The sequence below is a fragment of the Hydra vulgaris genome, chromosome 09, assembly GCF_038396675.1.
Source record: "Hydra vulgaris chromosome 09, alternate assembly HydraT2T_AEP".
In the NCBI taxonomy this organism is placed as follows: Eukaryota; Metazoa; Cnidaria; class Hydrozoa; order Anthoathecata; family Hydridae; genus Hydra; species Hydra vulgaris.
Window position 1 is genome coordinate 43,930,114 of NC_088928.1, and position 14,056 is coordinate 43,944,169.

Below are 14,056 nucleotides of genomic sequence, written 5' to 3' on the forward strand. Positions count from 1 at the left end.
AAATAACAATTTATATTAGCTCTTATAATAGCTCTAAATGATAAAATAATACTAGATTTAGAGAAATGATGAAAAAATAGAAATTAATAGTTGTTGGTTAGAATTGGTGTCTTGATAAAAATACTCTTTAATGTATAGGTGTTGACTGCATCCGGCTACTTTTTTGTAAAATGATTCAATCGCAAAAATTTAGGGGTAAGTAGGAAATAACATGTTGATCAATAGAAATTTTCTTATTAAGGTTTCCAAAACTCCGTGGTAGCTTACAGAGATGACAGAGACAGCTGTAAAATAATAAGAAATATGGTATGAATTTTATATATATATATATATATATATATATATATATATATATATATATATATATATATATATATATATATATATATATATATATATATATATATATATATATATATATATTAATTCAATATACTAATACTCTAACCTTATAGCGCCTAACTTTCTCATACGGAACACTGCAAAAAGATAATATTCATATTAATTTATACTTTGTGTTTTCATAATTACGTATTTATATAATCACTCATATTGATATGCGTGCATTTAAATAGGAAAATAAAAGTCGAAATAAATGTTCCCATATGTGATCATAAGGGTGTCAGCTTTAGAGTTTGTGTCATTTTTATATGAAACCTTAAATGAACAGCTAAGTATATGGGGAATATGTCATGAAAAACTTAGTATAGATGTGTAGACGGTGCCCTATTTTGATAAACACAATGCCAAAACGTATTTGCTTTCCATAAAAAAAAGCAAGTACATTTTGGATTCAAGCTTTGGGCTTTATGTGGAAATGATGGGTATCCATATAAACTACAAATTTATAAGTTTTGCTTCACGACTTCTATCAAAATGTGTTAGAAGTAGTGAAGCAAAAATCTAGTCCAAAATTTCACGAAATTTATTTTGATAATTTTTTCACTAGTGGAAAGTTGACGAAATTTTTTTTCATTGCTACAGAAACTGCCCGTGAAAATAAAACAGATGGTGTCTCAAAAGTAATGATATCCAAAAAAGTAGTACTGTGACCATTGCAAGCAACTATTTTACTTGCACCAGGTGAAAGGGCAAGTTAGAACTAAAAGAAATACAGAAGTAAATCAGCCTAACATAAAAAATCTTTTCAACAAAGGAATGGGTGAAGTTGATTGATAGATCGTCTTTTGAGATCCTACAGGCCTATGATCCGAGCAAAAAAATGGTGATTACAGCTAATGATTAATGTATTGAAATTATCGTTGGTTGCAGCTTGGAGATTTTTTCTTGCTCTACATCCTAATAATGACAAAATTACTTACTTATTTTTCAGACGAGAAGTTACAATAGTCATAATGAAACCAACTCAAACATCAAACGGGAAAAAGATGGAAAACATTTAGATTTACCAGCAAATGATCAATTTGATTGTCAGGGCCATGAGCCAACTGAGTGTACCCAAGGAAATATGTGTCAAATATCAATTAAATATGTGTCATATTTCAAAAAGAATACAAGACCGATGTGTAGGAAATGTAATCTTAGCTTTTCATTACAATATTGTTTATAAAAAAAAATCTTCTTTTTTTGATATTAGAAATAAAAAAAAGTATAAAAGACCTAGTGATCAATTAAAATAATTTTTTTTTGTATTTGATTATTTTAAAATTATTTGAATTGGACTTAATACAACATATTCCTATATAGTTTTTTAAAAATTTGCTTTATTATAACTTTTGTAAAGTACGGTTTTTATTTACTAACTTTTTAAGCTCATATAATAAAATTAATTCAAGACAGTTTTTTTATAGAAATGTATATAATATTATTGTACATTGCATATAGTGAAAAGAAATTAGGATTTGTAAAGTATTTTTCAAGTTTTAGCTATATTAGTACTTAATTGGCCATCCTCTGTTTCTTATGACATGCGCGTCTCAAAGACATACTATCTACAACTCTTTTTAATAATTCATTTGGCAAAGCATTCCAACCAGCAAGAAGAATTTGGAACAGTTCATCTTCATTTGTTGCCCTACAATTATGCAATTTTCTATCCTATATAGAACAAAGATTTTTTATTGGATTAAAATCGGGAGACTGTGCTGGCCAAAATATAACTGGTATCAATTTTGATTCCAGATATCTTTTATTCATCCTTGCCGTATGTTTGGGATCAATATCTTGTAGAATCATGGAAAAATTACTTCTAAACTTGGTCTATATTTATTAACTAACTTTTGTGATACAAATGCTATTCCATGGTACCCTCCACCCGGTAAAGCTTTTAAGAGTTTTTATTTGCTTTCCAGGAAAAATCTCTCCTGATGCTTTTATACGACGAGATATTGTCCATTTTGAGATAATAGTAAGGTTCAAATTGAGTTTTATTTCAGAACATGTAATTTTACAAACTTTTTTAACAACATTAAAAATATAGCGATCTTCCATTTTTAAAGTTTTAGGCTTTCTCCTAGATCCAACAGACCTTTCAGCTGCACCAGTGTGTTTATATTTCTTTACCAATCTACTAATAGTTGAGTTTTGTCATTTAAAACGTTTTCCAATGCTTCTGTGAGACTCTTCTAGGTCAGCTGCTTCAATAATTAGTACAATTTCTATATCTGTTAGTTGATTTTCTAAAATTTTAAATGTTTTTGTATTAATCTGTTTTCTAAAGTTTTTATTTAAATAAATACTTGTGTATATATAAACATACCTTTTCTGTCCAAGATTTTTCACTACCACACCCAATTTTTTTTGTTTTACTTCATTATACATTTTATACTTAAAATCAAGAAAAAAATGTTAGCGCTTTTTTTTTGTACCACATTGTATATATATATATATATATATATATATATATATATATATATATATATATATATATATATATATATATATATATATATATATATATATATATATATATATATATATATATATATATATATATATATATATATATATATATATATATATATATGTATATATATGTATATATATATGTATATATATGTATATATATATATATATATATATATAGCTAAGCTCTGATACCAATGACCCTGTTGGCCCTAAAGTTTAAAACTTTTATATTTCTCTAACTCAGCTAGTTGTTTACTTGCTAGTCTCAGCTAGTTATTACTTTTGTGTTTATCCATCCACTAAGATTAAAATCACCTTTGGTACCTATTGGTGCACCTTTAAACATGTGGCTGCGAAAGTAAAGACAAAGAAATATCGAAAACGGTGGATTAGAATTTCCAAAAGCATTTATACAACCCACCATTGTGACTAGGATATTTCTTTCAGCAGAAACAACCTGTCCTATTTGTTTTAGTCCTTTTCCAGTAATCACTTTTGGTGGCTCAGCAATAAGACCAGTTTCATTATTTTCGTAAATGCTTATAGCGTTTTTGCTATCAAAGTTTTTAAAGAAATTTTCATTTCTACAAATAAATATTGTTATTTAACTCTCGTCCAGCGTACAAATAGATTTTGTACGATTTAATAACAAATAAAACCATTCAGTGCCAGCTGTTTCATTCTTTTTTTTTTTTTTTTTTTTGGCATTTTAATGTCATTTTTACCTGCATATTAATGTACATGTTTTTGTACTTCTAAAAATTAAGTTCGTAATGCACAGCACATGCTTGACGAAGATAAATGCAAAATTTATTCGGTTTTAACTGGTTTATCTATTCAATTATAAAGAAATTATGCTATAAACTTTGATTTTTTATAAATAGTAGCACAGCTCTTTAAATCTTAAAGTTAAATTTTAGTTAAAAAAAGGGTAGTAGTGAAAACCCTACTGCAAATGTAGACTTATCTTCAGTCATTAGTACTTTTTCTGTGTAATTGTCTCAGCCTAACTTGAACTCAAACTTTCTTAATAATCACATTACAAATAATATAAATAGTATTTATTTTTAATCTGTAATGAACTTAAAAAAATGTTAAAAATACAGTGTTATAAAAATATTAATGTAGGAAAATAATACATGCTCACGGTGCATAGAAACATGCTCTTAGACTTTGTAACACACCAATAAACTGTAATCCTTTCTTGTATTGCAGAATCTTCTTTTAATTGTTCGTTCAGTATTTTTTTAATTATAATATCGGCGCTGTATTCAATTGATTTTTTATTGCTTTCTTGGTTTCCTGTATCAGAGTTTTTATATTTCTTTCTCTTTTTCTGTTTTTTCTTTGGTTTATTAGATTCAATTATTTGAACATCATCTGTAACTTTTCTATGTAATTTTTGTATGTCAAAGTTTTCTAGCTAAACGATGTTCCGCGGTGCTCTGTAATAAGATCGTAAGTACTTCTTGGAGCGCCTAAATAACAAATAATTTAAAAAAAAAAATGCTTTTTTAAACGTTATATCTAAAATATTAGGAAACCCTGTGGGTGCCCATGTGTGCCTAAACTTTAATTGAGATTTATTTGCAATTTATTTTATATTTAAAAAGCAAATGAAAAAAAAAATTGTAACTGATTTCTAGTTACTCGGTGCAGTTAAGACAACTTTAAAATATTATAGCGTCTGTATGTTATTTTGTTGACTACGATATGTTTCCATTAAATGATCAGGTCTGTGAATTATGAAAAGACGAAAAAAATTAAAATGGTAAATTTTGCGGTATCATAAAATATAAATGTTTATAGCGAAAAAACCCAGATCGAAGATTCTTTTTTTTTAAAAAATCTTCTTAAAATCACAATCGCTTGTCCAAATTTTAATAAAATTTTAAATAAAAACGTTTTTTAGGTGAAATGAACATTATAGTTTAACAATATGATCTGTTCTGATTGGTTTTTGGCAATTTTTCTTAACTACAATCTCTTTCTTGGTCGGAATTCTTGTATTTTTTGTGGCTGCTCATAGGTTTACAATTATTTGAAGATAATACGAATAATTTGTAAATTTATGAGCAGCCGTAGCGCAGTGGTTAGAGTTCTGGCTCAGAACCCAGAGGTCCCGGGTTCGACGGCGGCTCTCGTCCAATAAGCGACATTGGTTAAAAGGAGGCGTGAACCTCTAGCTAAATGCTCTCCCGCGGTGCTTCGCGATAAGACTGCAAGGACTTCTGGAAGTACCTAAAAACAAAAAAAATCGCCTTAACTACACCGAGTATGTAACTTAAGTTACAGTCAATCGTTTTACAATAAATGTATTTGATGGTTTAATTGCAATTTTTTGAAAATATAACGTATCACACTAATTTCATCTTTTAAAAATAAAATTTTTTCACAAGTTTAAATATGTATTTATTGAGATATATCTTTTTTCTAACTTTTTAGCCTATTACCTATACAAAAGTTATGGAATATTTTGATTAAAGCTAATAATTTTAAATAATAAAATTAAAACGAAGTCAGGGCAAAAAATATTCCGGATACTTTTCGTTAATATTTTCCGCCTTAGTAAAATATGACTCTGATGAATGCTGAAATAAATACATGGTTGGCATACGTTAACAGCTCTAAGGTAGGTCGATATATTTTTTAATTTCTGCGGCATTATTAAATAAAATAAAGATAAATAATAGAAGAGAACCAAGTTTGAAAGCTTATAATTAAAACACACACACACATTAGTGTGTTAACTTGCCTCTATACAGTCTGTTTTCTAATGGTATATAATGGGGGACTCTCCCAAATTATAGAGAACTATTTTTATATTTGTACATATACACAAGTCTTCTCGGGTGGAAATAAAGGCCTTGATGTTATAGGCCAAAAGATTTAAGTCAACTTTTATAAATATCGACTATGTTATGCTATTTGCATAAAACGCTCGAAAGGAAACGTTAAATTAGATCTCTAATGAAGCTAAGATCATTACTTTCAACCATTTTCTGCAACATTGAAAACGATTAAGAAATAAGTGGGAGGTAAATAAACATATCATCCTGACCGGTTTACTGGTTCGGACTCTCTAGTAGTTACAAATGCCCCTGCTGCCCCTCCACCCCACCCCCCCGTTGCTACGGGTCTGCTATTACAAATGTAACCAGTTTAAATATATTTACAAAATTGAAATTTTGTTAAAAGCTGGCAGTTGATCAGTTCGCACAAAATGAGATCGCAAAATAATCGTTAAGCAACAGTCAGAGACATTTAAATCAAATTCTGAGTTTTCTAACTTGCTCGCATTTTGGTGTTGTAAGTTTTGATAATTACTACTATGCCTGTAGCAATTTATAATGATGGTTTACACTATTGCTTGCCGTTAATTTTTGACTTGTTACTTAAAAATTGATTACAGACTAATAACATAAATTTTAAAATTAAAGAATCAATAATACTGTGATATTAATGAAGAATATTCGAATTTTTTCTAAAGCAGTGAAATTAACTTAAATTTCAAACAGAAATAAAATGGCTACATAAATATAGAAAATGTATATTTAATATACAAAAGCTCTTACAAATGATAATAAAGAAGGTAATAAAAACGAAATTTATGTACAAAATATTTACAAAGTAGAAAATTAATTTATAAAAATTTAGAATTATCTCAAAAATTTAAAACTCTATTTTTACAGAAAAAAAAAAAAAATTCTTAACTCTTTAAAAAATATATAAGTTAAGAATTTATTTTTATTTTTCTGTTTTTAAGTTCGTCCTCATATTCTTTGGCGTATTCACGAACGCCAATTTCTCTGCGTTGTATCCAATATCCGAGCAAAAGTAAGGATAATAGTAATATAAAATTATGATGATATCTTGAACGTAAGCACTTCCAAAAATCATAAAACTGACCTTTAAGAATAATAAAATTGAATTAATTAAAAACAAATTAAAACAAAAATCAATAACTAAACGCAACGCTGCCTCTTTAGCTTCTGACATTACAAAAAGAATTCATCGCGGTATAATATCAGTGTATATATTTTTATACATATTTAAAATTTTTAAAACCAATATAATTTTCGCGGTTTATTTATTTCAAAAACTGGTTAGAAACATAATTAATTGTTAAGCCTATATCGAAACACTTACCATTAAAAACAACAACGTCTATATCTATCACTGAAGTGCACCGATTAACTTCGTATAAAAATTGATAACGACCTTCGTCATTCAAAGAAACATTTTTAATTTTGAAAATTTTTTTATTAGGAGTATTGTTAGTGTTATCAAGGTCTAGCGTTTTCTTCTCGTTTAGTTTATTTACAAAACTCCATTTTGATGACCCGTAATCTTTTGTTTTTATCTCCATAGAGATGTTATTGCCTTCTTTAACATAAATGGTTTGTTCGGTCAGCAGTTCTACACTGGTATCTATAAAAAATTCATTTTGTAATATAAATTGTGCAATTTTTGTAACTTTTTAAATTTAGAATTGATTTTTTAAATTCAAAATAAAAATCGAAAGTAACTGTATACCTGGTACAATTAGTTCAAACAAAAACGTTTTCGTATATTCCGAAGATTGTAGCGTCAGATTATATATTCCGCTATCAAATAAGTTTACATTAAACAAAATTAAGAAAGCATAGTCGATGAGTCTGCCGGCGTGAATACAAGTGGCGCCCATCTTTCGTCCAAGTAACCTTTGATTTACGCAAAAATGATGCTAAATTCAAATCATTAACGTCGAAAATAGTATTTTCCCCCATACAAGCAATTTGCTTGAAGAATCCTTGCACCGCTAAAATAAATAATCAGATAATACTATCATACTAACGTATCAACGAGAAGCAGAACAATAGTTGCTCAGTTATACTATGCTGTTATATAAATATATGTATGTATATATATATATATATATATATATATATATATATATATATATATATATATATATATATTCTTTACTATTTAAGGGCTTCGTGATAAAGTCATCACAATCTTCTTGAAGTCATGCCAATATTATATTATAAATCTTATTGTAAATAATACTATACGGCAAATAAAATTATAAATATATACATATATATATATATATATATATATATATATATATATATATATATATATATATATATATATATATATAAATTTATAAAAGGTTATACAAACTTTCTTCGTACAAAAGTTTTGCTGGAAAGTATTAGAATATTATAATCACTAATATCTGCTTCAAAGAACACTTTTGGCTAGTAAATAATAAATCAAAGGAACTTACTGTAATTGATGCCAAACCAATAGCAAACTAAATGAACAATATTAAAAACCCACATTGTAGTAATTCTTCTATTACTACAAACAAGCTGATTCAGCAGAAACTATTACTACTAAAAGTATGACAACAGAATGACTGCAAAAACTCAAATGATTTTTTTAAAATCAATCCTCTTAAAAGCATCAATTTGACGTCGGGCAGTGACGTCAAATTACAGGTCTTTGTAGAGGCTTTAAAGCCCTTAGGAGTTTAAAGAGACTAAATTTGCTTGATCGAAATTTAGTTTTCATTTACGCAACTAGTTTTTTTTATTAAAACTTTGATTTTAAAATTTTAAGTAAACGTGAACTAAAATAAAATAAAAAACTACAAGAAAAGATGTTGCGTTCTAAATTGTGAAAAGTTCCAAACTTTTCTTCGAATTGTATTCGTTATGTTTTTTTTAAGTATTATTAATAAAAAATGAAACTTTTTAAAAAACATTTAAATATGGCAAACTTTTCAAAAAAAGCCAATGTATTTAAAAATAGATTCAGTATATTTATAAGAAAAAGATCTGAAAAAAATATTCTCTTGACAAGAGTTTTGTTATCGATTATTTTCTGTTCAACAGAATTCAACTTAAAAAATTATTGTTTGCGTGTGTTTCTTTAGAATTTCTTTAGAATTTAGAATTTTCACTTTTTACTGTTACTGTAAAGTAGATTATCACAAACAATTATTTTTACAATTATCATGATGACTTATTATTTTCTTAGAGTACATAAAATTTTAGATTGTATTTTCTAACTTTTATTTATTAATTTTAATTTTTCATTATTATAGTTTATATAATTGTTATTATTAGTAGTACTGTTGTTCTTATTATTATTCTTTTTATTATTATTATTGTTATTTTTGTATTTCTTCTTAACATCATTCATATTAAAATTAACATTTATTAAAATTTTTAATGAATTTTTTGTTTGGTTTCTTTGTTTATTCATTTATTTATTTTATAACTTTATTCTTTACGGTTGCGTTAATAGCCTGGACTAATTTTCAAAACTATATGAGACCAAACTATTTTCTGTAAATATGTTGTTATTATCTTGTTATTAAGCCTTTTTTTTTTTTTTCGTAAATCAAAAAACAGTTAAATAAATATATATAAAAAAAAATAATAAAAAAAAGTTACAATGCATGGTTCCTCTTCCAATCGTTGATTATATGGTGATTAGAGAAAAAAAAAGACAATTAAGATATATTTTGAAAAATAACTGGGTGGCTACCATTTAGGGCCCCACCCCAAAACCTGTCATTAAGGCCTAAAATTTTAAAAACTTTTACATAAGGTTTTTATTTGAGGTTAGGAGAACTGGATTTGTAATGAGTATTTTTTAGTTTCCAAACGCGCTTCTTATGGTTAGAAAATAAAGTAAACTGCCTCATTACTAGCATTTTTTCTGAGCTGTTTCTGGTATTAAAATGGGCTAAAGTTTTGTAATTTTCATAAGATTTATACAAAAACGTGCTTGGTAATAATAAAAAATTAAAAATAAATAAATGAGCGGCAGCCACTAGCATTCTCTGGAAAAAAGAAGTTATAGTTATAGATTTGTAAATAAAGTTTTAACATAATTACAAAACATAAAAACATTTTTTATTACAATTTTTTTTAACTTTCTTAAGTAGTGAAAAGTATTTTTATATTACGTACTAAATAAGTCGTACAAATGAAATTAATTGTAGACCCCTAACAAGAATTTTTTGAGTGCAATTTTTAAAAAGCGCCAAATAGTGCATGTAAATTACAACTAAAAATTCAAAGGCTTATGGAAACCAATAGACATCATAAGTTTCCAATCGAACTAAGATCACGGCTGTTTTTGAGTATACAAATCTTGTAGGGGAAGGTTGCATAAAATGATTCCTAAGATGGTATAACCTCTTTTACGGGTAGACTACTAATTTTTTTGGTTAAGTATATTCATACAAGTTCAACTCAGTTTTGTAGATTTTTGACGTAACCCAAACGAAAACACCCGGAAAATTCCTTTTGAGGGATGATAGTACATACCAATATGAGTTCATAGCAATAAATCTTAAAATCAGGGATTACCGTCCGTGGGACTTTTTTGCGTTTAAAGTTCTAAATTAGAGTGAAATTTAGTTTAGTTAGTCAATAATTAGTTTTAAAAAAAACTTTATAAAACAAAAAATGTTCTACATAAAATTCTAAACAACTCTTATCTTATTCATTTTTTCCAAAATTTGATTAGTTTTCCTTGAAAAAACATTTTTCTATAAGTTCGAATATTCTTCTTCAACTTGATTCTTTGACATTTTTGTTCTTTCTTGTTACATTTCCTTTAGTTTTAGAGGAAACTGAAAAAAAAGCTTTGGATTATTCTTTGAAATAATTTTTGATCTGGGTTTTCCCCAAATTTACGCTTTTTTTGAGATGCAACTTAACAATCTGTAGCTATAACTTACATTGACTTGCTGAGACTAGATTTTTTTGCTATTGTATTCAATGACACAAGAGAGAAGATGCTTGGAATAATCAGGATTCTCTGGATTTCTTTTGTATCTGTCCCAGAAGGGCTTGAAATTTGAGTGAAGAGCCTCAGTTGCTTGTTCGCTGAAAAGTCCTAGTCCCATATTTTTTCTCTTGATGAACTGAGGAACATGATGAAAGACAGCATGTACTTTGGGAGTAATAGAGACTGAAAGATTAATGTAGCTCTGTTTAAAGCTTTCAATTTTTGCTTCAAAATCAGGATCCAATGTGATTCTAAAACAAGATGTAACAACATCTTTGAACAGAGACAAAGTTTGAATAAATCCATCGGCCTGTTTGAAGTGCTTTTGCTCTGCAATTTGCTTCAGGCAATCTAATCCTCTCAGCAGCTTAAGGCAATCATTTCCATTAAAATAGCCCCTATGGAATGGTTGAATAGAAAGGTGCAGTGTGGTTGGCCATTGCTTTGCATCTGGTCAAAGATCGCAGAGGTTTTTGAAGAGATGGTTGACCACACCAAGAAGTAGATGAAGCCCATAGGTGGGATGGCTTCCAGCACAAGCATGTCATCATGAAAATCAAGCTAGGGCAGATGAACAACATTTTGAAATCTCTCGACTTGCGAATGTCACCGCCTGATTTCATGAACTCTGCGAATTGCTTCCGAATTTGACCGAAGGTTCTTGGATGGCCACATCTGATGAGGTTTGTGTTCTCTGCCTTACACCAGCAGCAAGGGTGATTGCTACTATGTGATTGAATTCCACAGAGAATGTTAGCAAGGCTCAAATCACAGGAAATAACCAAAGAGTCTAGCAAAGACTTCTCATGGATTTTGATGAGACCAAAAATCTGCTTGACATTCTGGTAAGTTTCAGGTGTGTCTTGAGAGAGAGCAACAAGCATTTGCTGCTTGACACTTGTTGCTTTGGCTGAAAATGGAGAAGTTAGTTTCATGTTTTTTTTGAACAGGACTTTGTGGCTCCAACTCATTCTTTTCCAGTTCAATGTGAGTGAAACTGACCTTCAAAAATGATCCACCTCCATCTATTCCCAGCTTCAAGATGACTGAATCTCCAAAGTTTCTTGAAACTTGTCTGAGGACACTGAGGTCAATGAGACTATGGCAGTGCACAACCTCCCTGGTCTGGTTGAATTCTGACAGGTTTATGCTGCTAATTGTAAAGTGGTCTGCTACTTTTTGTCCTGCCTGAGCAAATTTCAGTTGAAAGTTGGGTTCTACCAACCGTAAGGGACTGATTGGATTCAAAGTGGAGCCAAGCTTTCGCATACCATTATTGGAGAGTCCAGTGTTTTGCTGAATGTGAACCATATCCTGAGTAGAAAGCGGGGTTTTGAACAGCTGTTGTGCCTCTGATGCCCCTCTTCGCAGTGGAATGGTTTTGCCTCCAGCTTGTTGAGTTCGACGAATTGTTCCATTAGGAGATGAATCTTTTGAAGCAATAACTGCTGAAGCTACTAGCTCTGCGCCCTTTTTTAAGATGTTCTGAAAGTTGAAAAGTGTTGGAACTTTTTTCATGGAGCCATCCAATTTTCCAAGTTGAAATCTGCAGTTGACACAAATTCCTAATGGAACCCTGTCATCATTGAAGTCTAAATCAGGTTCAATGAATTGAAGAATCTTTTCCTTTGCTGCAACTGTCGTTCTTATCACTTTTTTTCATGCACACAACACATACAGATTTTCTGCATTCATCGTGTGTTTTTGATGCATTAGGCATTTTGGTCGTAATGAGTCAAAAGTTAAAGCTTAGTCAAGATTTCAAGTGCCATTTCCCAAAACAAAGCGTTGTTTTTCCGTGCGACTAGATGAGATCGTCAAAAAATCGTTTTTCAGTGTGACACGATGGTTGTAAAAGATATTTTTTCAGCGTGACATTATGGTAGACAAAATGCCGATTTTTTGTCTCGAATTTTGAAGGTTAAAAACGCGTTTTTGTGAAAATATGAATAAGATAAGAGTTGTTTAGAATTTTAATGAGAACATTTTTTGTTTTATAAAGTTTTTTGTAAAACTAATTATTGAATTCGGAAAATAAAGAAAACTAACTTTCACTCTAATTAAGAACTTTATACGCAAAAAGTCCCACGGACGGTAATCCCTGATTTTAAGATTTATTGCTATGAACTCCTATTGGTATGTACTATCATCCCTCAAAAGAATTTTTCCGGGTGTTTTCGTTGGGGTTGGTTAAAAATCTACAAACTGTGTCAGCAGTGTTATTTATTTTAATTTCTTGGTTGAATAGTTAATATTGTTTTATTACTAAACAATTTACCATCAACAGTATAATTTTTTATTATTCAATATTTTGTAATTACGTGAGCAGAACAAGATCATCAAAAATTTATTATATCCTAAATGTTTTATGCTTATCTACTGCTAATTCAATGGGTTATATAAGATATACACAAGTTGTTATCGTGCTATTTAAATTATGATAGTACTTGGTTAGGAACTTCAACGTTTTTTTTTTTAAATGAAAACAAATCAAGTACCATAAGTTAGAGCTAAATAATAACGTTTAAGAACAAAACAGTTTTTTTGATTTAAAAAGTAACAAACTTATCGTTATATTATTATTACTTGAAAACTTTTAAACCACAAATCTTATGAGTTTTTTTTTTGTATGACTTGACGTTTTAGCGATTTAACGTTTATAGAATTGCATCAACGTTTCCATCACGTCCGTTTTTTTACAAAAGTAACAATAAACAAGATCGTTATTATTCAAAACTAAGAATATAATAATAATAAAAACTATAGTAATTGGAATTTTAATGACTGGAAAACGACCCTCCTTTGACATAATGAATCTGCGGCAGTACTTTTTAAAAATATTTTATTTAATCGTAATGCAAAAAAATAAACTAATTTTAAAAATTAAATTTCCGTCTTGAAAATTGACGAGTGCTAAAGGAAAATTTGTTTTTTTCTTGACAGTTAACTTTTTGGTGGGAGGCATATTTTTTGTGATCAACGCTTACCATTCAAAATTATGCAAACAATTAATGTAATGCTATAATTGATTTTGTTATTAAATCAAAAAAGCACTAAATACTTTCAAAATATTTAATTTTTAAAATGACCTTAATTTTTGAATCAAATTATCTCTAAAAATTAAAATCTCAACAAATAGTTTTGGTACTATTGTTAAGCTGTGGTTCTTCTTTTTGCAATAAACAAATAAAAAGTTATTGTATTTTAAGTCATCGGTTGAACAATGGAAAAACATACACCTAAAACTAGTTTGTCGGCATAAAACGTCAGATGTTTTTTCGTTAGCCATGTTTATCGATTATCGATATTACTTTCTAAGATGTTAAAGTGCCTAACTAGGTAAAGTTGCTTACCCTTAGGTAAGCAACTTTTACCTAGTTAGGCACGG

The 14,056-nt window shown here is 28.7% G+C and overlaps 1 protein-coding gene across 1 annotated transcript; it reads right to left on the reverse strand.

Moving 5' to 3' along the window:
* Nucleotides 1-6,402: 6,402 nt before the first annotated feature.
* On the reverse strand, nt 6,403-7,505 carry LOC136085107 (uncharacterized). Its single transcript, XM_065806426.1, has 3 exons — nt 7,405-7,505; nt 7,018-7,299; nt 6,403-6,777 (listed from the first exon to the last, which is right to left on the reverse strand). Exons 2-3 carry the CDS (start codon nt 7,235-7,237, stop codon nt 6,602-6,604), a joined length of 396 nt encoding a protein of 131 aa, XP_065662498.1. The 5' UTR covers nt 7,238-7,299; nt 7,405-7,505; the 3' UTR covers nt 6,403-6,601.
* Between the last annotated feature and the right edge of the window lie 6,551 nt (nt 7,506-14,056).